This window comes from Onychostruthus taczanowskii, unplaced genomic scaffold (assembly GCF_017590055.1).
Source record: "Onychostruthus taczanowskii isolate IOZ18803 unplaced genomic scaffold, ASM1759005v1 scaffold23, whole genome shotgun sequence".
Taxonomy (NCBI): domain Eukaryota; kingdom Metazoa; phylum Chordata; class Aves; order Passeriformes; family Passeridae; genus Onychostruthus; species Onychostruthus taczanowskii.
Genome location: NW_024499573.1, coordinates 1060649 through 1086189, shown reverse-complemented (window position 1 = coordinate 1086189; position 25541 = coordinate 1060649). Strand labels below are relative to the sequence as shown.

Sequence of the window (25541 nt, the reverse complement as noted above, 5' to 3'; positions counted from 1 at the left end):
AAAGGCTAGTAATAAGCTAATAATCATCCTTTAACAAGTAATAGGAGTCATTCTTCCAGCTGCAAAATTGGAGAAGATTATTTGCTTTTCTTGAGCTTTACTTTTTCAGTTTTACAGAATTGTATTGTTTGTTTCCTCCAGTTTATGTAGGCAGGGTAACATACACAATTTTGTTACAGTCAAAAGTATTTGTGACACTTCACAGTTCCCTGTGGCATCTTTTGTCCATCTGGCCAGATTCTTTGTCAAGACAGAAACTTTGTCTTAAATGTTGTGTTTCTTCATCAGAAATCACGATGGCTTCATTTACTTTGAATCAACGAAATACAGCAAGTTTCTATTGCTGTTCAGCATTTCTTGAATTTATGTATTGCAAGTTGAGCCACCTCTAGTGGGGGGAAATTGTCAGAAAGAAAAAGGGTCAAAGTTCCCAGTGGTTTCACTCAATCTTGCGCAGCTGGGTCGTGGTATGAACTTGGCTGTGTAGCAATCGCATTTGTGTAGCTGCTTTTGCTGACAGTAGTTAACTATTGCATTAACTATTGCATTAAATATTGAGATATTAGAGCTGCTGCAGATGGACTAGGAAGCTGAGAAGTGTTTTCTACTATCAGTTGCATGTTAGCTTCCAAAATTACTCCTCCTCTTATAACATCCCAAAGCACAGCAGTATTATTAGGGAAGTGTATAAATGCTCAGCCAGAAAGGGAGGTAATATTTAGGGATAGATCAGCAGTGATCAAACAGCAAAAACAAAGGGCTTGCTGGTGTGAGGGTATTAGTTTGAAGACATGAAAAACAGCTCCAGATTTTTATTCCACTTTAACCCACCATTTGCACTCTCAAAGTATGTGACAGAGAATCATACACACCTCTTTTGTGGGAGAAATGTTACTAACAATAATGGCTAAATGCCACTGAAAGTAAAGGTCTTGTTATCTTCCTTCCCCCTCCTTCTTTTGTCCTGCTGCTTCCCATGTTCTAATGCCAATTCCCTCTACACAGACCCCTGAGCCAAATGGCTAACGGGTAGAAAGGTAACACAGAAAGCAAAAAAATAAGGGAGTTATGTTCCTCCTGTCTGGCAGGCAGAAACAGCTCCCTGAGGCATAAGAGGTGGTGCAATAGATAGATCAGGAACTGTGGACTGCCAGACCCAGTTGTCCCTTTCACTGCCAGGTTTGATCAGTTGTACCCTTGCAGTGTTCCCCAAGGTGCCCACAGTGACATTAGTGTCACAGTGAATGCTGGCCTGCAAATCCACACTTTGTGACCCGGCAGAGTGCAGTGGCAGAGCTGGCATATCATCTGCACTACTCTAACCCCTGGCAGAGGGCTATAAGGAGAAGGGAATGGATGGAGGGGAAGAATTTTAAAATGTATGTAACACCGCTTGATGATCTGTTAAACAGATCTATTGTCACAAGGTTGAAACATCTCTATTTTCTGTTCCGGAGTATTGTCTTCTAGAGAGATTAGTTTGTCTTCTTGACCATATTTGTGCTAGATATTTAACAATTTGCCCACACCAGTTACTCAGTGGGTGGTCAAATCTGTCCCCATCTCAGGACCCTGCTGAGTACAGATCACTGGCAGACTCTGGGCAGACTGAATTGCACTTTTTATATCATCCTGTTTCTCCCAGATTCTTGGAGCAATTCTCTGTGAAAACTGGGAAGGAGATTTCTGAACCATGTAAGCTCTTCCCTCCTCATCCAGGAGGTGGTCTGTCCCATGCTGAACCACAGCTGGGACAGTTTGACCTTCTGAGGCTTGGGTGCAAGGCCTCAAGATGATATCACACTTGCTGCAGCAAGGTTTCCTTCCCCTCTCACACAAATGCACATAAATTACAGCAGACATTCAGGCAGCAAGCTCAGTGCTCTACACCATCAGAAAGGTGTTTGCAACTTCACCATACAAAGGCTTTTCACAGACAGAATCCTGACAGTGTTACAAGTTCTCCAAGATGAGATATTTATTTTTAACTGCAGGAGCCAGTAACTGGCAGTATCTATTTTGTTTACCTGGTGATTGCCAAGTGAATTTAGAAGCACAAACTTAAACTAGAAAAAATAATTAGCAACTTTTAATTTTAAATATCTTTCCTTGCTCTCCAGAGAAATTAGAGCCTTTTACTTTCTGGACTTCATGGGTTGTGCAAATTAGCTAATTCATCTACAATCACTCTAATAAAGAAAATAATCTTTTATGTTGGAGATGCATAGTCTAGATTTTTCTTCTTATTGAAAAACATTTTCATGAATCTTTACCACCAAGGGGAAAAATTACATTATCCCAAGGTTTGGGAAAATCTCATAGAAAAAAACCTGATACAGACCAGGCAAAGCAGGCACTCCCCTGATTACTTTAAAACTCCTTCTCAGTGTACAGTCCTGAGGCCTGAATTTGCCATATGGCTGAGCGGCACAGACTTAAAGCTATGGATTCCTCTAGAGGAGCTCCAGATGTACTTTTTTGTCCCTTCCTCCTTAGATGAAAATTCCCTAATAAAATGTTATCAGAATTAGAGAGATTTTTTAGAAAGTCTCAGTTTTGGTGGCAAAAGATTTTCTGTCAAATACACAGTCCTTCAAGAGCACTATGTGATTTCTCTGGGTGCAAAATTATCTAGAACCTGAAAAGTTCTCAGACAAAACTCTTATTTCCTCCCTTGGGCTATTTGCAATATATGAGAAGCAGTTTATGGATTCTGTAACCTGCTGGGTATCATTGCCACCAAAGATTTTCCCTTTTTATATGATCAGTGGTTTTGGCAAGTGTTTGAGAAGTAAGGGAATGCCCCTCCACAGCAATAGGAAAGCTTTGCTACTGGCTGCATCAGCAATTGTATCACCTTTGTACTCATTTGTTTTAGGGGGACTCACTTTCGCTCTCACTGAGAAGGAATGTCAAGCTGCCTCAGATATTGGCCAACTGGGCTGTACATCTCATACTGATGCTAAAATGGTGGTTTTTTTCTGTTTGCTTTGAAATCTTCAACTATCACCTAAAAAGTAAATGCAACTTCTCACTTGTTTCTCTTGTGGATAATTTTAAATTTGATTTTTGTACTTTCAGGAAGCTGTCATTGTCAATGGTACCACTGCTTTTCAAAATTGGCTTGTGCCAGGAAGCTCAGTTTACAGGGAATTTTGGATTTTCCATGTGTTAAATCCTTCAGAAGTTATGGAGGAGGGAGCTCAACCAAAACTTGAACAAAGAGGACCTTACACATACAGGTAAGAAAAGACCCTTTAATATGTGACATCATATCTACTGAGATAAAATTTATTTTTGAAATTCCAGCATCATACTTCAGTTAGACATGACAAAAATGCCTAATTTACCTAGACACAGCAATCCCAAACAATTTCTGGATTGTGTCTAACATAATGAAAACAAAAATAGAGATGGGTAACAGGATGTGAAGCTGCTTGCTCTTGAGAAAAAACAATAATTCATCAGCCACAATCTCACAGAGATGGTTGTGTTCCTTCCTGTTCAGTTTTCACCAGCTTTATAATAGGAGAAAATGTGCCAGATGCCCCAAAACCAAGAGATTATTTTATCATCCATGCATCACTAATAATTTGTTTTAATAATGTGGTTTGGTTTTGTTTTTTCTCCTTTATCACTTTTTTAATCAATAACTTTTCTTTTTTTCAAATTTTGCTTGGAAAAACATTCATTTTTCTGAGTGGACTAGCTAGGATATAGATAGGAAGGTTTTATTATTTGTTTAATGTTAAATGTGATATTGACATAGGACTAGCTGATGCTTCCTGAATTATTAAGCCAAATATTTGCTATCACTGGCACCCATGTTAGGAAATTGCTTTCCTATGACGATAGGATATTTCTTTCTCGATAACTTTCAGGATGTATTTTATATTCACAAGGTAGTTTTCCATTTCAGCATCTTCAGCCAAAGTGCCTTTATGCCTGAACACTTTCTTATTTCTCAATGGAAAGAGGTAACTTTTGTTTCACAGAGTACCTGGGAAGACAGAGGAAAGGGTTACAGAGGAATCAGGAGAAGGATGGTTAAGAAATACTGCAGAAGGTGAATTCCCACCAAACAGAAAAAATTTACTCTGGTGCTGCTGCTGATGCCTTTTTTTCTCAAGGACAAATCTCAGACAGAAGCCTAAATAAGACTAATGAAATGATGACTATGAAATGAAGGCTCCTCTCACTGCTGCACTCATATCTTCCTGGGATATTTAGTCTACCTGAGTAACTGTGACATTGAGTCTCTCTCAATCTCCCTTTTCATAGTTAAACATTTATTACAGTGTAGAACAACTTGAAAAGACATTAATTAGAAAAAAAATCTCCCAACTTTCAGGTAGGTGCTCTACACTTTACGCCAGTAATTAAAATTACGGATATACAAACCAATTCCAAGAAGCCAAGACCCAGGTGCTCTTCAGATAAGACCCACCTGCACTGGCTACCTCTGTACCATGAGGAAATGTTCTCTTTATCTTTACACCCCTACACTCATGCTGGAAGATCTGATTCTGAAGTATCCTGAAGATCCCTTCTGGGGTGGAGCTGTGATAAGCTCTCTGGACCTACAGCACAGACTGTTATTTGATCCCTGCTGGCTGCTGTCCCCACAGAGGGGTCAGCAAGAGGGTGGGACAGGAAGAGTGGAGCTGAACTAGAACTGGAGCAGAAATTTGTACCTTAGAGATCTGCTGACAGGGCATGACTGGCAGAACGTCAGCGGGACTGAAAGATTGCTTACAAACCTCTACATCGTATTAAATATTATCAAAGTAACATTATGGGTTTAACCTGTTTCATTGCAAGACATGTCTGTCAGATTAAATATCTGAGTTTTTATGTCTGTGTCACCCCCTTCTAATTACATGCAACCATGAGATAGATTATGAAATATGACAAATCATAATTCATTAAAAAATTATAAGGTACATTAATGACATAAAAATACAAAGGAAATGCTTGATTTTATTTTAATATCAAGAAAGACTATTCCATTTGTCAATAAGGAAATATTTTCAAAAGAACGATATTTGCAGAAAATTGAATTTTAAATGTTTTTAAAAGTTTATAAACATTTTATTGTTTATAAAATGTTCAACATTAATTTTACTAAAATGTTCATCAACTTTTCAAAAACAGTCAGGCATGGTTATGTGTTTTCTCAAAAGACAAAGATTAAAAATATTCTCTGTTTGTTTTGTATTTCTAGGGTGAGATATTTACCCAAAGAAAATGTCACGGAAACAGAGAATGGCACAATATCATACATGTTGCCTAACATTGCTAATTTTGAACCTGATATGTCTGTTGGGACAGAAAATGACACCTTGACCATCCTCAACCTCGCTGTTGTGGTAAGTCAAGAAAAAAAGCCATAGTGTCCAGATACAAATGTTGAGGGAAGAGAAGTTCATAGAATCACAAAATGGTTTGAGTTTGAAGGGACCTTCAAAGACAATTTAGTTCCAGCCCTCCTGTTATGGACAGGGTCACCTTTCACCACAGTGTGTTCAAAACTCAAAAAACATCCTCCTAGCTAATTTTGACATGGGAATAAATCAAGGGTTTGTGGATGGGCTCCCTTTGTGTGTGAGTATGAGCATGTTCATGCACAGCATGAACAGTACAGGGTGGATTGGCCATGCTCTTTCCATAATACCCTCAGGTCTGCTTGGCAGGGGAGGCTGTATTGCTTCCCACAGCCAGTGTCTGCATGGCCTCACCACCACAGAGCCTGGGCCCCATGGTGCAGTCCTGGAGCTCTCCTGTCCTACTAAGCATTTAGTTACTCAAAGAACACAGGGATCTTCACCTAGAGTGCTGCTAGACCCCTTCTAGTCCAGGTGTTTTTGTCTTATCACAGGCTGAGAATGTTTGCCTTTGACTAATATTTACAGTTTTCCTACTTATATTCAGCCCTGGTTGTGTTGCACCAGCTTTCTGGTGTTTGCATGAATGCTCAGGATTGCTGTGAGAAGGTGTCTACAAGGGGCAGAGTATGAAGATTATTGGTGCAAATACAAAATAGAGCCATAGGAGCAGTCACAGAATCACAGAAGAGCCCATGCTGGAAGGCACTTTGGAGGATCATCTGATCACAGCTCTAGTGAATTCATTACTTGCAGCTATTCAGAAGCCCATCTGGCCATGGTCCTGGGCACCTGGCTCTCAATGGTCCTTCTTGAGCAGGGGTTGGACCAGACAGTCTCCAGGGCCCCCTCTGAACTTCAGCTGTTCTGTCATTCTGTGATTAGGGCTGATCTAGTGAACTCATGTAATCAGTCAAGAAAAAATTTCTGCTTCTGTGTAACTTATGGCCAGCAATTGTTTTGTTAAGAAGTGTCAGTTTTATGTAGAAACTTAACTTCAAGGGAGTTGTAAATCTGGGAACTGGCTTTGGCAGACATTTCTTGGAGTCAGTCTCTGATTTTAATTCAAAGCACATGAAGAATTTTATACTAAACATTGATATTTTTTTGCCATTGTAGGCTGTACCTTCTGTGTACCCAAGCACCATAATGCAATCATTAATAAACACTTGGGTTAAATCATCCAATGCAGCCATACTGCAGAACAGAACAGTCAAAGAAATACTGTGGGGATACACAGATCCCTTCCTACACAGTATCCCCTTCCCTGGTGTGAAGTCATTTGTGGGAGTCTTCTACCCGGTAAGTGAAACCAATGAGGAGGCAATGCCTTCAGTTATCCTTCTGTGAATAAAACTTAAGAAAGCTGCTCTGAGGAAGAAAATTCTGTAAATTTGTTCAATATTTCTAATTGTTATTTCTTCTTGTTGCATCTGTTACAGTATAATGGGACAACCGATGGACCTTACAGTGTGTATACTGGGACAGAAGATATTACAAAAACAGCAATAATTGAAAGCTATAAAAATGAAAGGTATCATAACATTGTAGAGTAAAAAAAAAAAAAAACGTTTTCAAGATATGGCTTTTAATACTTGATTTCACTAGGAGCTATAGATAAACAGAAAAAACTTAAATGATTCAAAGGAAACAGGATCAGGCCTTGGGCTTAGCAAAACCATCACTTTCTTTTAGCTATCAATAGTTCTGTTAGGAGCTTGGACTTAAGACAGTTATTGATTCTTTGATACAAGCATTTACTTCTGTTTTGCATTCTTAAATAGATAGATTCCTTTCAACCTCTTCTAATAGATCCTGTAATTAATCTGAATTAATGAACATCTCTATCCTTTGACTTTGCTAATGGGTCAGGATATCTAGGAACAGTTACATTTGGTAATGCAGATAATGAAAGTACTTACATGGTAGAAACTACCACATGCAGCATGACCTTTGTTTTATCTTACAGGACTCTTTCGTACTGGAAAGGTCACTGTGATATGGTTAATGGCACAGGTGAGCATATTAAAGCTTTTTAAAATTTCAATACTTTTCTTGGTATTTCAAGGGAATAATGAGATACAATATTTAAATTAACTACCCTGGGATTTGCCAGTTCTGTATTCTGTATATTAAGTATCTATATATGTCCAGACATACTACTACTATGATATATGCATGTGTGTGTATTTATTAAAATGTGAATTATTTATTACTGCACATAATTTTATCTATACATGTGCACAACCTCTACATCTAGAGTAAATGTGGAAGAGAAACAAAATTATCCAGTTCTTTTGTTTCTACTCATTATTTTCATAGAATAATATATTTAAGATTCTTTTTCTTTGCTATAGTAGTTGAAAATTATCTTGGCATTTTAATAATGCACATTCATTTACACTGTTGAAAATTTAATTAAATGCCCAGAATGGATATCCTGATATATGAAAAGAAATTGAGGCAACAAAGGAGGAGGCTGTCAGATGAATGGCTTGTAGATCACTGGAAAATGAAAAGGGATGAAGAAGAAAAGTAGTTTAGACTGGGATGAACAGACTATAGACAAATATTTTTGAATTTTCTTGTGGAATGCATAGGTAAACAGCTGAGTTGTTTAAGATGCATTTGTTCAAGGTGATATTTTTCTTTTTGATTAGTGAAAGCATTGTGGTGAGGACACCACAATCAGTAGAGCTGAGGCTGGCAGGTGTCTTGGTGGAGGCTTTTGCAGAAAGATCCAGACCTTCAGTAAATGAAGGCTTTTGTGCCGGGTTGTTTTGTTTGGACTTTTTCCCCTCCATTTTCCATTCTGCTTTACCTGGCATAGATAATTTTCCTTTTAACCCAGACAGTTCATCAAGGTATTTTGAAATATTTAAACTATATCACAAGAATCTGACTTTCCAAAACACTGTGCTCCACGAAGGATTAGTTCCTTTTTAAACCATGTAATTAATTTTATAAAAAACAATATTTTCTTACATTCTAGGACTTCCCCTCTTTCTTATGGGGCCTGGCTTTTTTTTTTTTTTTTTTTTTTTTTTTTTTTTTTTTTTTTGCGTGGGGCGGTTTTTTTTTTTTTTTTTTTTTTTAGCCTGGGTCAGCTTTTTGTTTATTCTTCTTCTGTAACTGATGGAATAAACATACACTTCTAACTAATTAAATGCTCCAGTACAGTGAAAATGAGCTTTTACTTGTGAGCAAAGATTGCTGCACAGTTCACAAGGTCATTCAGTGTGACATTGCTGTATTTGGAGATGCAACAGGTTTAAAAAACTTGTAAGTATGAGAATTCTACCTTATGCTTTTACATGAAAGCTCAACATGTATAGCATAAGAAAATACACAGATAAAAATATAAGCCAGTATACTTGTATGGGGCTTGACATGACTCCATGTTTGCCAACCTTACAAGAATGCCAAGATTTAGAAACAGAGTGTGTGTTTAGGATGATTTTGAATGTTTGAAAAAAAAGTGCTTCTGTCAGCAGTGGGCAAGCAGCAGTATGTAATTTAGCCCTCGTGCTCTCGCCAGCTGGATTCAAAGATATTGCCAATGTTTGCAATTTTTTGGTTATGGCTGCTGCCTAAGAAACTAAACAGAAATTGTCACAAAAACTAACAAATGTATTGGTTAAAGGTTTGTTACAACACCTTAATTGGGAAAATGGCAGAGGCTGCTCTTACGTAACTCTGTGTGCTTGCAATGCAGAAATACAAATCTGAATGTCTGCACTCTTTAAGAGCAAGTGGAAGGAAACAACACCAAAGTGCTGCTCCTCTGACTTATTTTGCATATCTACCATGGAGTGAGATGGATTGTGCTCTAGAAGTGGCTTTCTCCTCTCCATTAGTTCTAGAAGGACCTCAGCTTAGAGACACACCTAAGCAACCTTTAGTGGAAAAGTTTTAGTGTTTATTATTAAATAGACAGTGTTGAAGTCTAAAGCTGTGTTTCTTGTAAGCACTGAGTGTCACAATTTCAAGTGACTCAGGCATCTTCAGGAAGGTTCAGGTCTCTAAACCCAGGTGCATAAACCTCGAAGCAATGGCAACAGGTTTTTGTCTTCATACTAAGCAGTTTTGTTGCTTAGTATGAAGCCTCTGTTTTAAATGGGCTTGATCATATAGCTTCAAATCTGGGGGCAAAAAAAAAGCTGCTATATCTTGACTCGCTTTCAAAAACAATTACATGTTATCTGTGAAGTGCCTGTCAATGTGCAATAACCTACAAAAACATTTTCCCCACAAATGACTCCTATTGTTTACTTTCGTCACAGCTTTACAGGAAAGTAACAACAGAGTATTGAGCTAGAAATTAAATCATGTCTTCTTAGCAAAACTGCTTTCAAGCTCTTGTTTTATTTTATTCACAGACGGAGCATCCTTCCCACCATTTGTTAAGAAGGATCAGGTACTACGCTTCTTCTCCTCCGACATTTGCAGGTAGGCTGCTCCCTTACTGGAGTGTGTTCACACCCAAGTGTGCCTCTGAGTGCTTTTTGTTTTCAGAGGGTGGCTGCAGTGGCTGTGCTTGTGCTCAGGTCAACCGGGCACTGCAACATAAACTTTTCATCTGTAACACAAGTTGTGGGTTGTGCTCATGATTCAGAGCCTGATTCTATCACTTTTATCTCAAGTAGCAAACTAATGCAATGTAATTTATTTCAGCCAGTTACAGATGTATATTCAGGAAAATGTGACATTGTGAGCTGTTAGAAGTCTTTTAAAGACACTGAGGGCCACAGGGTTCAAAGTCATGAACTTCTTCTAAGACTAGGATCCAGCCTTTTTGGTCTGAGAAGGCAACAGGTACAGCAGGGTTGGGTTAGATCCATCTTTGGCACGTCTGGAAAAAATCATTTATGCAGAACAGTGTTTACTGTCATTCAATAGATACTCAAAATTGTTTTCTCACAGGATATTTTTACATATTTTATTTTTATGTATTTACAAACAAATAAGCCTACTTAATACATCCCATGCTGATGACTTTTAAGTCTGCTGCTTCTGCTGGGCTATCCAGCATCCCCAGGTTCTCCAGTGGGATCACTGAAAGAAATGTAAAAGATTTAAAGTGCATCACAGTGTATTTACTTTGGGAGCTTCAAACCCTTTATTTATTTTGCTGCCTGGAAACAGATGCTAGTTTTTTACTAGGTTTAAAGTGGGTCATTTGCTTTGCAGAGTGTTTTTTTTTAAAGACCAGTGTTTTCATATGAGGGTTTTTTTGTGAAGCAATTTCATCCACAAACTGGAAAACATTTCCCAATTCATAGAAAACAGAATTCTGTGCAGGGGAGAAATGATAAAATTCTTTGGATTGATTGCACACACAGTTTGAGAGATCCCTCCGGCCATTTAATTCTCACAATTCATGAACAGTAAAGAAAAATAACAATTGTCAAAAGGTCCTGAAGAAGCAGGGTCAGGAAAAATTTTTCTGTCCATGTTGCAAAACCTTTTTTTTGTTTGGCTGCAACACCAAGTGTTGATGTCCTGGTCACATTACCATGTAGCAACCACACCTCTGTATCAGCTGATACTGGATTAGCAAAAAGAAGCTTAAGTAGTATTCTGATTCATAAGCAACAGAATGAGGTTGTATGCAAGATGTTATCTGCATCATAAAGCTTAGATTACCGTAAGGCCAGCAAAAAACTATATCAGAGATGCTTGATATGGATAAACATCTCTACTGTAGTCCAGAAACTTTCAAAAACCTCACAATGACTATGGGTGTAGCTGTGTGTAGGAAAAAGAGATCTCAATTAATTTGTTAGCTTTGTCTATATTGTTCATCATTTGTATTTGAAATTCTGTCTGTTTTGTGTATTTTTATGTTCACCACTGAGCTTGTACATCCTTTAGTGAAGGTGTGGGATATTCTCCATTGCAGAGAAACACCCCTGCAATTTGCTGAACAGTGTGGAAGGAGCCTGGACATTGGGTCCCTGAGGGGGTTGTTTCTTTTAAGAGAGAGGAAGCTGGGGGGGGATCCTTCAGGAGCATTACCAGGAATTTAGACTTTTAATCCAAAAGGCTGAAACACATTTCTCCTCTTTTGCGTTCAGATCAATCTATGGAGTTTTCCACAGCCAGCAGGTTGTGAAGGGAATCACGCTGTATCGTTTCACAGTTCCTCGTGAAGCGTTTGCCTCACCAACTGAAGTAGCAGACAATTATTGCTTCTGCACGGATCGAGAAATATCAGAGAACTGCACCTTAGCTGGACTCCTGGACATCAGTGCCTGCAAAGCAAGTATGGTGGTGACACAGTACTGCCACACAAGCCATTTAACCGGGGACAAGACACTTGTCCTGTAGCTGAGGTGTTACTCTGATATCCAGGATGTTTGTCTGTGAATTCCTCCACAGGTTGCTTGTGAGACCCCTCACATTTCTGCAGCCTTATTTCCCAGAATGAGCACTCTGATATTTCTGTATTTTGCATACTGCTATGTAAAGCTGGGTTACCATAGATTGAGTACTGAAACTGCAGGAATGTGGGTAGAGACAGGAAAGGAGGGGCACTGTGTGAAAGCCAGAGATAGTTCAGCACCTTGTGTCTGTGGCAATTCACACACACGGCAGGGGTGGGAATGTCCACAATTGTGTGTATGTACACAGACCATAGTGTGGTGTTGGTAAAATAAATATATACGAGTCTGCATTTGGTGCAGAGCAAACTGTGAGAGGTCCCTTCAGGCTAATGCAAGATCATGAAGGTGGGCAGGGACAGTGGCAGTCATGTCCTCACCTCAGCATGAAACTGGGAGCACTGCCAGCTCCACAGTGTAGACACAAGACAAGCAGGATTTGTAACTGCAGTTTATTTTGCTATGCAAATTTTCCTCATGACAACAAATGGCAAAAATACTCAAATTTCGGTTTTATTTGTTTTTTTTTTTTTTTTTTTTTTTTTTTTTTTTTTTTTGTTTGGGTGAGGGCTTTTGGGTTTGGTTTTGTGTTTTTTTGTTTTTTTGGTTTTTTTTTTTTTTTTTTTTTTTTTGGGGGGGGGGTTTTGGGTTTTTTTTTTTTTTTTTTTTTTTTTGGGTGGGGGCTTTTTGGTTTGGTTTTTTGTTTTTTTTTTTTTTTTGTTTTTTTTTGTTTTTTTTTTTTTTTTGGGGGGGGGGTTTTGGGTTTTTTTTTTTTTTTTTTTTTTTTTGGGTGGGGGCTTTTTGGTTTGGTTTTTTGTTTTTTTTTTTTTTTTGTTTTTTTTTGTTTTTTTTTTTTTTTTGGGGGGGGGGTTTTGGGTTTTTTTTTTTTTTTTTTTTTTTTTGTTGTTGTTGTTGTTGTTTTTTTTTGGGTGGTGGGGCTAGACTATAAACATTTTTATCAGGATTGTATATCTATGTAGCAAAACTATGTTTGGAAAATGACCTGTGAAGATGAGTGCAAAAGCAAGGCTTAATGATTCAAGAGTTTCTTTTTTTCTTTTTTCTTTTTTTTTTTTTTTTTAATAGAAAGACCGGTATATATCTCTCTTCCTCATTTCCTTCATGCAAGTGAATCTGTATTAAATAATGTGGAAGGTCTGAGCCCAAATGAAAAGGAACATGAGACCTATCTAGACATAGAGCCTGTAAGTCCAAGTATTTAGTACTTGTACCTTGGGAAACTTGCAATGTTTAAATTTAATAGTAGTAGAGTGTGCCTTTTACCAGAGGGACAAGCAGAAAATGCAATATTTTCATGCTTGCTTTTCTAAGGTCTGCTCTCAAAGTGGTGTGATTTCAGCAGGGGAAATTTAGAGCAGAACTTTCTCTCATTCTGACCTTCAAAGTTTGGAAAATCTGTTTTGATTTTTACTTATTGGGAACACGGGATTGAATAGATTCTGCAGACTGTGAACTATTCTGTAGCTTTTCTATGATCTTCAGGTACTTTGAGAAAATTATATTCTATGAAACTTCTCTTTCCTCTACACTTAGTTTAAAAACATATATATATATATATATTTATATACATATATACATATATATATATAACCATTTTTTGATGATTACTATCTCAATTGAAACTAAATAAACATAGATGAGTTTATTTCGTATTGCTAGATCTCTGAAGAGTCTGATTTAAATAAACCTAATTTAAATCTTTGTGACTTGAATAGTCCAGCAGATCTCCCAAACAGAATGAATTTATTTTGACTTCTTAAAAATTTATCTCTATTTCTGTTTCAGTGATTCAGATATTTAAGTGTACTTACCAAAGTTTTCTGAATTGTATTATGAACTCAAAAGTTCCAAAATTCTATTTTGTTTTTACTTTGAACAAAAAAATTAAATAATAATTTCTCACTAAAATTAGGCAATTAATCTATGTAACTTTAATGAGGAGAAATGAAGTTAAATCTTTGTTTCACCTTATTTGAAATAGAGACATCAACCAGATTTTCCTAAATATTGCACAAAATTTTCAAGAATCACAGCCTTTTTTTTGTGAAAGAGAGTAGAAGAAAGATATGAAGAAAAGATTTGACCTTTGTATACATCTGTTTGTCATGTTATGAAAGGTTTGTTTTCAGCCCTATACAAGTTAAATATCGTTCATTTTGAAAAAGAAATTTTAGCTGATTTTTGGTGGAAAAAACCCCCTGAGACATAACTTTATATTAAATATGTCATGAGTGATTTAGCAGTTTTTAACTTTGTCTTCATGTTTAAATGTAAATTACAAAAGTAACTATGGTAAAGCTACAAAATTAGAACTTCTTTGAGAAATGAGAAACCCTTAGAAACGTTACCATTTCATAAAAATTAATCCTTCAAAACATAAGGATAATATAATCCCAAAGTGCTTTTTGACACAGTCCATTTGTATTAATTGGCATCTAATTAATAAATTTAAATTAATATCTTGTTGGATGTTTTTCACTGGTTTTAGGTGACTGGTTTTACACTACGATTTGCAAAAAGGCTGCAAGTAAACCTCCTTGTGAGGCCTTCAGCAAGAATTGAGTAAGTGCTACTTCTTTATTTTATTTTTAAAGATTCTTTTATGTGGGCTGATTGGTCTATGGGAGCATCAGTAGAAATGTCTTGGAGAAGAAGGAATAAAAATACTTTCCCAAAGTTTGTTCAGAGTAAATCTTCCTGAGCAGGACACTGCCCAGGTGTTTTAACACACATTTGATTTCCCTACAGAAGCTTACAAGGCAAAATTTTCTTAAAAATAACATTCTTATAAAACCCAATGGGGCCATAAGGATGAACAAAAAGACAAACTGTATTTTCTGCAATAAATCCAATGAGAATTTATGAATTCCCTGCCACTAGATGGTTTTATCACAAGGGTAAATGTGTTTCTAGTTGTTTTTTTTTTTTTTTCCCCTCTTCATTGGCCCAGATATACATGGATAAACATCTTGCACATATGATGGATAAGCATCTTGTATATATAAACACCACACAGATCTTTATCCCTCTCTGTGTCTGACTGCCTACATACAGAAGATTAGACAGAAAATGATGGTTGCCCAATATGTAAAATGGCTGCCATTAATTGTAGTTTTGTTTTGTTTTGTTGGTTTTTCTTTTTTTTTACTCCAAAAGTATATTTAAGAGGTGCATCTTGAAGACAGAAACATAGAGAAGAAAAAAAAAGTTTAAGTAGAGAGTGGGCTTATGTAGCAAACTGAAAGTAATATGCTGTACTTTTTTCTCATTTCAGTCCTTTAAAAAAAGTCAAAAAACCCTATGTGTTTCCTGTTCTTTGGCTAAATGAGGTTAGTATATTTTAATATTCTTTGATTTGAAACAAACAAACAAATAAATGAAAAAAAAAAAAACCCACCCAGCTTTTTCAGTCTTGGTGCCCTGAAACTGGGTAACTAAATTCATGCTGTGATTTGCACCACACCAAGAGTATATTCAGCAAGTAAGGTCTTGCATATGTACCTTTCACTGATGTTTTTCTTGCACTGTTTCAGTCTGCTGTTATTGGGGATGAGAAAGCAGAAATGTTCAGAACTAAAATCTCCGGTCGGCTCCAGCTGCTGAGCACGCTGCAGATGGCATTAATGATCGGAGGCTCTGTGCTGTTCCTGGCCTTCTTGGGCTCCTATTTCATATGCAGGTCAAAGAAATTAAAATAAGTAAGTAAGCCTTTAACACTCAGTCCTCAGAAGTGACTTCTCCTCAGGGTTTCAAGAGTTCAGAATCATTACCTATTTTGCTGTTCTTATTTTTTTACATGCTGGAAAATTCAGTAGTTGTTCTGTAGGAAATAATCCAGATAATTGGCCTAATATTTTTAAGTTCTCTTCCCATCCTAAATCTTTCAGGATGCTCTTAACTCAGGGGAGATCATCGGGAACTGCATCAGAAGAGGAACATTTTTGTTTGTTGTGATTTTGTTGGGATTTCTTTAAAATTAACGTTTTGTCCAGTTAGTGTTAAGTGTTAAACTGCTGAGCAGTGTCCTCTAGCACCTTCCTGAGACAGAGGCCACACAGCTGCAGATTGCTGTGCTCTCCCAGGACATCCCCCTGTCTGAGGTTCAGAGGCCACTGTAAATGACACTTTCTACTGAGTGCTGGCTTCTTTCTCTCAGTGGTGCATCACTGTAATGCTAGTCTGAGCACCTCCTGGACATACCTAGCCCTCAAAGGCAAATATACTCCCACCAGGGCAGACTAACCAAGTGGTGGATTAATGTGCTGATTCCTGGGGAGGCAAACACATTTTTGGAGTTATTTAAAAGAAGTGCAGAGTCATGAACTTTATGATGGAAAGTATGCTGTATTAGAGACATATTCTTAAGCTGAAGACTTGCCTCACCATATGCTGAATTCTGATTTTATTTCACAACAGGTGAAAAGACCTCAGAGGCAGTCAATGTTTAATTGAAATTTCAGCTAAGCAGCTTGTTAAAATTCAGAGACAAAAGGTATGATTCAAGGCACAGTCAATCCATGTGCTATGGAATTCAACATGTTTTTCCATTTTGAGAAGACCAGCTTGCTAACCCAAATAAGCTGATGTTTTCGAAGGTCCACACTTCTGACACCACTAAAGAGGCCACTGTGGAAACTACATTATCAAAAGACTTTATTTGAAACTTGTTATACATTTTAAATTGCATTCAAGCAGACTGAAGTTGAGGTGCAGTTGGATTTTAGTCCGCCTTCTGCCATTTATGCAACTTGCTACTCATTTTCTTCTGGATTTGCAAGAAAAATGAAAGCCGCTTGCTGATGTTCCGTCTCTGAGCACAGGCTGGGAATGAAAACAATTTGGAGCCCATGCTGTGCTCTAGCTGCTCTCATTGCAATATTTCTCTCTGTTCCTTCAAGGAATAGAAGCTGCTGCAATAGAACTGCTCTCTGTCCTCTGTTCAGGGATGTGAATTGTATTGAATGTGAAGTTTATTATGTAAAGTTACTAACTGTAATACATGAAGTTTATAAGAGACTTACTAAAATATGTGGTTCATACATTTTATATAGAGATGGTTCATAGATACACCACAGTCATCCATAGGTTGATGGAGCTCATTGGCATTTGGCTCCACATCTGTTTATTAATCTGAACCACTCCCTAACTCCCAAGCTGCTCCACTGCTCTTCCTGTTGTCTCCTGCGAGCTTTTATTTCTGTTTCTTGTTTGAACACCAGCCTCTGCACTGCCCTAAGCCCACCTGGCCCAAGGCCTCCCTTGGAGAATGATCTGATATGTCATCTGACAGGCCAAGAGAAAATATTCCAACTGCTTCAGAGACAGGAAAGACCGAGATAATGATTTTTGATCAAACATCAGAGGGTTCCACTTGCTATAGAAGCACATAAATGAAAACAGGAAGCCCCAATTACTTACTGCTAAACCATCTGCCACAAGGAAATTTGTGCAACCATTTGTTTAATGAGGTGCATCAGCTTGTAGACAGGTAGTAAACACTGACATCTCCATAAATACTTGACTTTTGAATTTGATCTGAATGCTGTATTTTATTATGAGAGTAAATGGGGCAAATACAGAGTGAAGTCTCTTTCCATGGATTCAATAAATTGAGAACAAGAGCCTACATTCAGCATTTTCTAAGATTTCTTTTTGGATCTTTTATCCCCTTGTTTAAGAACTGCAAAGAAAAAGGGAAATCAAACATGGCCAGCCTCTCACATCCTGCTGTTTGGAAACAATGCTACAATGGACTTCAAACCAGAAGGGTTCATCTTGCTGATAAAGTACGATGTCTTTGGCTGGGTATCTTTAGTAAGGTGTTCCTACCTTTGGAAATAAAGGGAAAATCCAACTGACTATAATGCAGGTGTTTTATTCCTCATGGACAAAGTTTTGTAGCTATCAGTAGAGCTGATGAGTCACATAAATCCCAAGACATTATTCTTGAAAGTGAGGTCTGTAAGGTAGATGGCTGCGCTCTCCTTTCAGCTGTGAGCTGGAACTGCCAGCTCCCAGGGCAGCTGGTGTGACACTGGAGGGAAGGGCTGCTCTCAGCCCATGCATTTGATTACTCATGGTGCCAGCTAGTCAATGAAAAACACCTTTTTCTCATATTCACATTGTTGCTGGTGTCATATGTGATGCTCTGTTCCCATATTAGTCTGGGGACAATTTGACATTAACTGAAGCTATCCCTAGAGTCCTATGGACTGGTCAAAAAAGTATGAGGGCAGCTGAATTCCTTAAGCCACATCTCTGAGATAAACACAGCTCTGCTGTGGTTCAAGACCTGACACCAACTTTTTATAATAAAATGTCTTTTGTGTCAGGGTCTAACATTAAAGAAGTGCTTCTGTAGTTTTTGATATGCTAACATTTCAACTTCATTTTATTTGACTTCAAGTACATTGTCAGTAAGTTAGTGTTTGCTTTACTATTGTTATTTAGTGCTGTGTGGTGCTCCAGCAGAAATGATCCAGCAAGTCTGGCCATGATTTTAAATGTCTCAGGGCCAAATTTTATATGGTTTGTCCATATGCATAATCTCACTGATCTCAATGCAGGTTTGGGCTTTTAAGCTATGTCCAGCACCTACACTGCACTTGAATTGTAATTTGTAGTTACTTCATCCAAAGCATCAGTTACAGTTAGTGCTAATTCATGATACTAAGGCTAATGTTAACTATTTGCATTTGTTCAAACAGTGCAGGGTAAACTTTCATTAGAAACATTAATGAAAATGCAAATAAAATAAAGCTCAAATCTTTTTTCTGATATCCTTATGTTTAATTGTAAATAAAACCTTCTGTGTTGAATAATGAAGTTCTTGTGTCTCTTTTCTTCGTATTTTGGGGTATCTTTTCTTTTTCTAGAAAACTTCTTTTGGAAATGGATGAATAACTGAGGCTATGGCTAACCTTGTTAAATCATTTTACTCAGGCACACTGCAGCTTCCTAGAAGGGCATGTTGCTGTGTGCTACATTAGAAATATCAGTGGCATACAGCATTCATTGTCTCTGTTGGTCAGAACCCAGTGCTAATAACACCAATGTTGTGCATTTGATCCCCGTGTGGGCAATTCACTTAAGAGATGGATTCAACGATCCTTGTGGGTCCCTTCCACCTCAGTATATTCTGATTCTGTGATTTATGTTCTGGATCACAAAAAGAAGACTTTGTGGAACAAGGTAAGTACCAGCACACCTAAACTGAAGCAATTCTAAAACAAACCCAGGAATCCAAGCTCGGAGAGAGGCCTGTTTTCAAATCCCTTGAGCTGGATGTGTTGGCAGGATGATGTTTGCACATCCATGTGCACATTACAACAGCGTTTCCTGGCTCTGCTGGCCCAGCAGGTTGGGTGTCAGGCAGGACTGGCTATGCCCATTCCTCACGTTCCCCACCCACGCCAGGTCCTTATGTGCAAAAATTGCTCGTGAAAGTCAGATCTGGCCAAAGATCTAACAGCCCACGCACTTACAGCCCAGAGCAGGTGTGCCAGCTCCTGATCTCTAATTGTAATTATGCATTCAAAGCATGTGTTAAAACCTGTTCTTCCCACCTAGTCTAACACTGTCTGTTAAGGTAATACAAACATGGTGCTATACCCTGGAAAAGAAAGCAAATTAATGACTTCTATGTTCTTTTAACTGTGAAAGTAGGGAAGGGCTTGTTTTAGTCACAGGTCTACACATCAGCATAACAAAGAAATAAATTTAATAACTAATAAAATATGCTTACACCTTTTTTTTTTCTCAGTAGCCATATAAAAACAGAAACCAGAAAGACAAATGACTTGTACATACCAAATGCAAACTGCATTTATAAATACATGCTATTTATTTTGCATTCTCTGTTCCCTCTTTGCCTATCAGTTGGCCCTGATGCTCAGTGGTTTCACCCTCTCCCAGCAGTACCCGAAGCAGGAAGGGATTTACAGCCCACCCGGGCAACACCAGGCTGAGACCTTTTTTACTTCTATTTTTAAAGAGAAAACAAATGCTTTGCAGCAGGCGCCACCCAAAGGACATCCAAGTTTTCACAAGTTCTCTTGCTTCACCTCAGCATAGGCAGTTAAAAATTGTGCTGGCTGTAATGAAGTGTTGCTACCTCTGCGAGTTAACATCACCAGATAGAATTACAACACTTTTAAAGCAGTATAACAAAAGGTCCATCATAAGTGTCTGCTAGATGACAGATTTTTGAATGCAGCTCTAAGACAAATTTTAATGACCATTAATATTCTGTAGTGTTTTACTAAGACCAGGGTTTCCTTTAAGTTATGCAAATTGGTGTTTTTACAGAATACATGGTTGATATAAGTAAGCCCACCCCAAGTTTCCAGGACTCTACTTCTTGCCCAGCATCCTTTGTGCAGCACCAAGGATGTGTGGATGAATCAGGAGTTACACAGAGCTCTGTTTGTGCTCTTTCATGTGACTTAGATTTGCAATATTTGTTTTACCAGAAGATCTGTGCATAGGACTGGGAAAGTCACGTTTTTGCCCTTACTTTGCCCTCATAATTTTTCCAGCTGAAAGCCTCCATGTGAACGCTTCTGAAGTTAAATTTCTTGATTGATACATTCATGGTAGGAGCTAAACTCAGCAGCAGAAGGTAAAAGTCTGCTGGAGGTGCAGGTACTCTTGGATACAGACATTTCCTGTGTTTTTACTAGAAATGTGGAAGCATTCCTTTTCCATGCATTCACTCCACAGGTGTAACTATCTTTGTGCTGGTCAAACACTGGGTCTGTTTTGTAAACTCAGAAGTTATCACTACAATGAACGCACCCCCTCCACAAACACGCACTGTGTTGTGGTGGGAGCTACATTTTATTCTGCAGCCTTGACAAGCTCAGCCTGCTTGTCTTCAGCAGGAGAAAATGAAGAACACTATTGACATTCACAGAGTCACTCTGACAGAAAACAAGGAGAAAAAGGTTACCAGAAGCCACTTAATTATTTCCATTTTTCCTATGAGTAGTGGGAATGCATTAAGAAATCACTTCTGGCAAAGCATATACTTTAATTCAATGACAAGTCAGTGCAGTTAAGAGCTTAATTCAGGAAACTATTCCAGTAGACACCTAATCTTCCAGGCATCAAAGACTTCCCTAAGCACCCAGGAGCATCACCTCCTTTGCTGAATGGATGTACATATATGTCATCTTGGTACAGTCCTGAACAAGCCTAATAGACTTACATGATTTTTCTAGCAGTAAGAATAAGTTAATGGCCAGAGTTATCAGCCAGAATGTGGAATATGTGCATTCCGAAAGCTCCTATTCTGATGTGAATCCATTTGGACTACACTAACTTAGATGAATATGCTATGGTTGAGGTTATTCTTTCACATGAAGCTAAAGTCCTAAAGGAAGATGACTTTTAATCCACAAAGATGAAGGGGATTTTAGCTTTGTTTGGTTACTGATTGAGAGATAGAGGACTCTTTTTGCTATTTTTAATTCTTTAATAAATAATTTATATTTAATTAAGATTCAGAAGTAGTCAAAGACCTAGAGCCAGAAACTTGATCTCCCTTTCTATCCTGCTGCAAAACCTCTTAACACAAGTGCTAAATGCATCTTCTACTCAAGGAAGGAGAAAGCTGGATCAGTTTTTGGAGTTTAGATGATCTGTTTCTTAGAACACCAGATTTTATGAATCCAGATGAAAAGCCAGATTTTACCCTGTGTTTCACCTGAATTCCTTTCTGGAGCCAAGCATTCCCTAGGCATTGGAGAACCAACTATCAAAACATTTAAGTACTTCTGTTAAAGGCTGCTTTCACCCCAAAGGAGGTGTTCTGTCTGGAATTCCTGAGTGAAGAGGCTGGTGGCCCCTGAAATTTTACACAAAAATAAAGCAAGGCAAATATACACAGATAGTTTCACATGGCAATGCCTCATGCTGCTGTGAAAACGTTCAAGAGTGTATTTGTCTCAAACTCATCTGGTAAGAGAGTCCTGCAAGCCTTACTTCACAGCTTCAGGAACATGAATGGTCAGCAGCCCTAGCTGTGGTGGTAGAGGCTAGATCACAACACAACAAAGCCTCTCAGATAGCAAATTAAGGCCATTATTCCATAATATCTAATATTTCATTATTCACTAAAATCTGAAATTTGAATCTTACTAATATTCTCACAAAGGATTGAGACACAACAAGTCAAACAGTTATCTGAGTATAAGCCATCTATGAGTGGTTCTACCTTGAATTAGTACATTTGACATTGTGTTTAAATCTTTCTAATGCAGCATACAGAGAAGACAATTTCGGCAACTACCACTGATCAATCAGATCTGACTGAGACCTGTTACACAGTTTTATGAGTGCTTACATTTTTGACAAGGGGTTAAATTCACCTATTTGGTCATCAACTCTAGAAGACCAGAAGTTCTCAGTATTGCACAAAGGATGATGAAATTTGTTTACAGGCAATAGGTATTTATTTTCATGTATTTTCATGTATTACATGAAATATGTATTTGTGGCTCATAGTATACAGAAAGTGTAACAGTAACTCTTCTGAAACAAAACCCAAAAAAGTATAGGAGGTGGTGGGACTACAAGAAATGACAGAGCTCCCTTCAGATGAATATCCTTTTCAGGATATCTTTTCCAGTAAAGCACTGCCTGTAAATACTATTTTCCAAGTAAATGCTGTTATATGTTATCTTGCTATTGTGCCATTGTGCTAAAAGAGCTGACTGAGATGTGCTTCAGTCTGGAATAGATTTTGCAGCTCGAATTGGTTGCTGAACCTTGTGTGTGTACATTACTGAGAAATGCTAATTGTTTATTTCAGTAACTCATCTACTGTGCTCTACCTCCTCCCTAATATATGGCTTTAAAGTAAAAATTGCAAAGTAGGAATGAAATGCAGAGGTAGTGAAGAATGAAGGGCATCTCAAATGTGATGGGAATGACTTTTGACAAAACCCAACTGGACAGCCATATTAGCAATTCTTGAGTACCCCCTTGCAAAATAATGAGAATAGCAGCACTATGGAACACTAGGATAAGAATAGCTGCAGATGTAGGTAGGGATCTGTAGGCTGATAACTATAAGGTGAAAGGCAGGGTGAAGAGCTCACAAGATGAACTAGAAAGCTGATCACAGAAAGCCTTGGGCACTGCATAGGTTGGGACACCATGAACCTTGTACCACTGGTGAGTTTGCAGCCCACCAGCCCCAAACTGCTCACTACTGATACTTGACCAAGTGTGGGTGTGTGCCTAACATGTGCAAAACAACCAGGAAAAGCAGGAATGCTCAGAAGGGTCTAAGTTGCCTATCAGTATAATGCAATATATCAGGATATATAATTTTTTATTAGTATCTGGTTTAGGAAGTCATGGATCTCCCACTGAGGTCATATCATACCACTTGTCATTCATATACCTTAAATATCCTGGAGGATGTCCTGTGAGAAGCCTTGCTAGGTAATTTTTCAATCTTTTTCTATACCTGCATTTTCAGGACTGGGCTTTTTAACACAGTTATTGAGCTGAAAACCAGGCAGAAAGGGAGGTCATGAGTGCAGGAAACCACAAAAGTCATGCAGGAGGTTAGTTACTGAGACTATATGACTAGCTTTGGCAGAGTCCCTCTGAGAAAAGTCAGAGGGACTCTTCCCAGTCCTCCCTTGATGAGCAGCTAAGTTACATTATTCACTGGTATGGGACTAGGTATTTAAATTTTAAATCCTTTCCTGTTCTATATTCAGACCTTAGCCCTTTTATGGTACCTCCCATACTCTTCTTTCTAAGCAAAAGAAATTAATTGCAAGAATACCCAACTAAATAATTCAGGAGAATTTTTCTATTAACTTCTCTTGCTAATCTCTTCTAAGTTTTTTGTTTTATTTTTCACAGTCACTTCTTGGATATTCCAAAACAGTGTTTTGGAATAAATGCTCTCTTGCAGCCTGAAACTCTGAATGCCATTAAAAAAAAAAAAGGCATATTTTACTGTTTTGAAATGACTGAGTATTTTTTCCCCATGTCAGACAGAGCCTGATGACCACAAGGTGGACACACTTCTGGCCAAGGCCCAAGCCATCAACGATAGTGGTAGTGCCTCTAGGATAACATAGCAAAGAAGGGGGGAAAGTTGCTGTGCAGAAGAAATTGCTGCTGGAGAGAGGAGTGAGAATATCTGAGAGAAGCAGCCCTGCAGACACCCAGGTCAGTGCAGGAGGTGGAGCAGGAGGTGCTCCTGGTGTCAGAGCAGATTCCCCTGCAGCCCCTGGGCAGCTTCTGCTGGGGCAGCTGTGCCCCTGCAGCCCAGGGAAGGCCATGGTGGAGCAGAGATCCACCTGCAGTGTAGAAGAACTCGTGCCAGAGCACATGGATGCCCAAAGAAGGCTGTGGCACTGTGGGAAGCCCACAGTGGAGCAGATTTGTGACCCTGTGCCATGCTGTAGCATTGAGTTCCTGAAGGACTTCAGACCATGGAGAGGCACATGCTGGAGCAGTTCATAAAGAGCTGCAGCCTCCACATTGGAGAACTTTGTGAAGGGCTGTCTCCCATGGGATGGAGCCCACCCTGGGGCAGGAGAAGACTCTGTGGAGTCCTTCCCCCAAGGAGGAAGAGGCAGCAGAGGCAATGTGTAAGGAACTGACCACAACCTCCACTCCCTGTCCCCCTCTGCTACTTGCAGGATTGAAGTAGAGAGTTGGGAATAAAGATATGGTTAGCAAGAGGGGAGGGGTGGGGGACAGGTATTTTTAAGATTTGGGCTTATTTCTTATTTCCCTACTCTGATTTATTTGGTAATACATTAAATAGGTTTCCTCAAGTTAGTTTTGTTTTGCACAGGACAGTAACTGGTGACTGATCTCTCCCTATTCTTATTTTGACACTCAAGCCTTTCATTTTCCATATTTCCTCTCCCCTGCCCAGCTGGGCAGGACAGGGATACACTGGTTTTGGTAGGCATGTGACATCCAGCCACAATGGTCCACATGCATCCATGCAGCAAAGCTTGGGAATGCCACAGACCCAGCAGAAAGTGGCAGAGACCAATGCTTTGCAACTCTCTGCGTCACAGCTCACAGAGTGGGAGTAATGTGCAAACTGTGGAGCACTCCCAAAGGCAAAGAGTGAAAAATTGTGAATGAGAAATGAGAGTTCCATATTTGCCTTCTATTTTCAAGGAAATACTGAGCTGAAAGAGGAAACACTGTGCAAATGTGCAACACCTGCAGCTTGTCCTTTCTGTATTTACAGGAAGGGAGTACCAAGGACTCTTCCCTGAATTCTCCTATATCCAGGAAAGGAAAATGAAAGAGCTGAGAGTTTCAAATTTCTCCTACTGTGCCCTCAAAAAATTGATTCGTCCTCCTTCAGAAAAAGAAGGAAGGAGCCTGGGGAGTTCTAATAAGACTTTCTTTGTGCCATTGCATAATGATCGGCCAACCGAACATTTCTGAAGCCTCTGCTTCTTTTTCCATTTGCTTAGTGCTGGGAATCTCAACTTCCCGGTTTCACCATGCAGTTTCAGCGATGTTCACTAGATGGCAATGGAATATCTAGGCAACCCCAAGTTCTCCAAATATCCTGGAATATCCTGAACAGAACAGCTCATGCTGCACCGGGTTTTGGGCGGATACACTTGGATGTACTGAACCTTCAGCTGAGAACCCTTTTATTTCACATTAATCCAGAGCATAAAAACCATGCATCACATCACTGCCTCACACAGTGTGCATGGTTGCAGCATTTCCATGATACGGATATTAT

The 25541-nt window shown here is 38.7% G+C and overlaps 1 protein-coding gene across 5 annotated transcripts in view; it reads left to right on the top strand.

Moving 5' to 3' along the window:
- The window catches only part of CD36 (CD36 molecule), a 31117-nt gene extending 12504 nt beyond the window's left edge, over nt 1-18613 (top strand). For all 5 annotated transcript variants that reach the window (XM_041405300.1, XM_041405304.1, XM_041405301.1 and 2 more), the window contains exons 3-14: nt 3082-3242; nt 5225-5369; nt 6504-6686; nt 6827-6918; nt 7354-7400; nt 9764-9833; nt 11462-11649; nt 12854-12972; nt 14277-14350; nt 15063-15117; nt 15322-15486; nt 16205-18613. In XM_041405300.1, the coding sequence (XP_041261234.1) occupies nt 3082-3242; nt 5225-5369; nt 6504-6686; nt 6827-6918; nt 7354-7400; nt 9764-9833; nt 11462-11649; nt 12854-12972; nt 14277-14350; nt 15063-15117; nt 15322-15486 (1299 nt within the window). In that variant the 3' untranslated portion in view covers nt 16205-18613. The remainder of the gene's footprint in view (nt 1-3081; nt 3243-5224; nt 5370-6503; nt 6687-6826; nt 6919-7353; nt 7401-9763; nt 9834-11461; nt 11650-12853; nt 12973-14276; nt 14351-15062; nt 15118-15321; nt 15487-16204) is intronic.
- The last annotated feature ends 6928 nt before the right edge of the window (nt 18614-25541 follow it).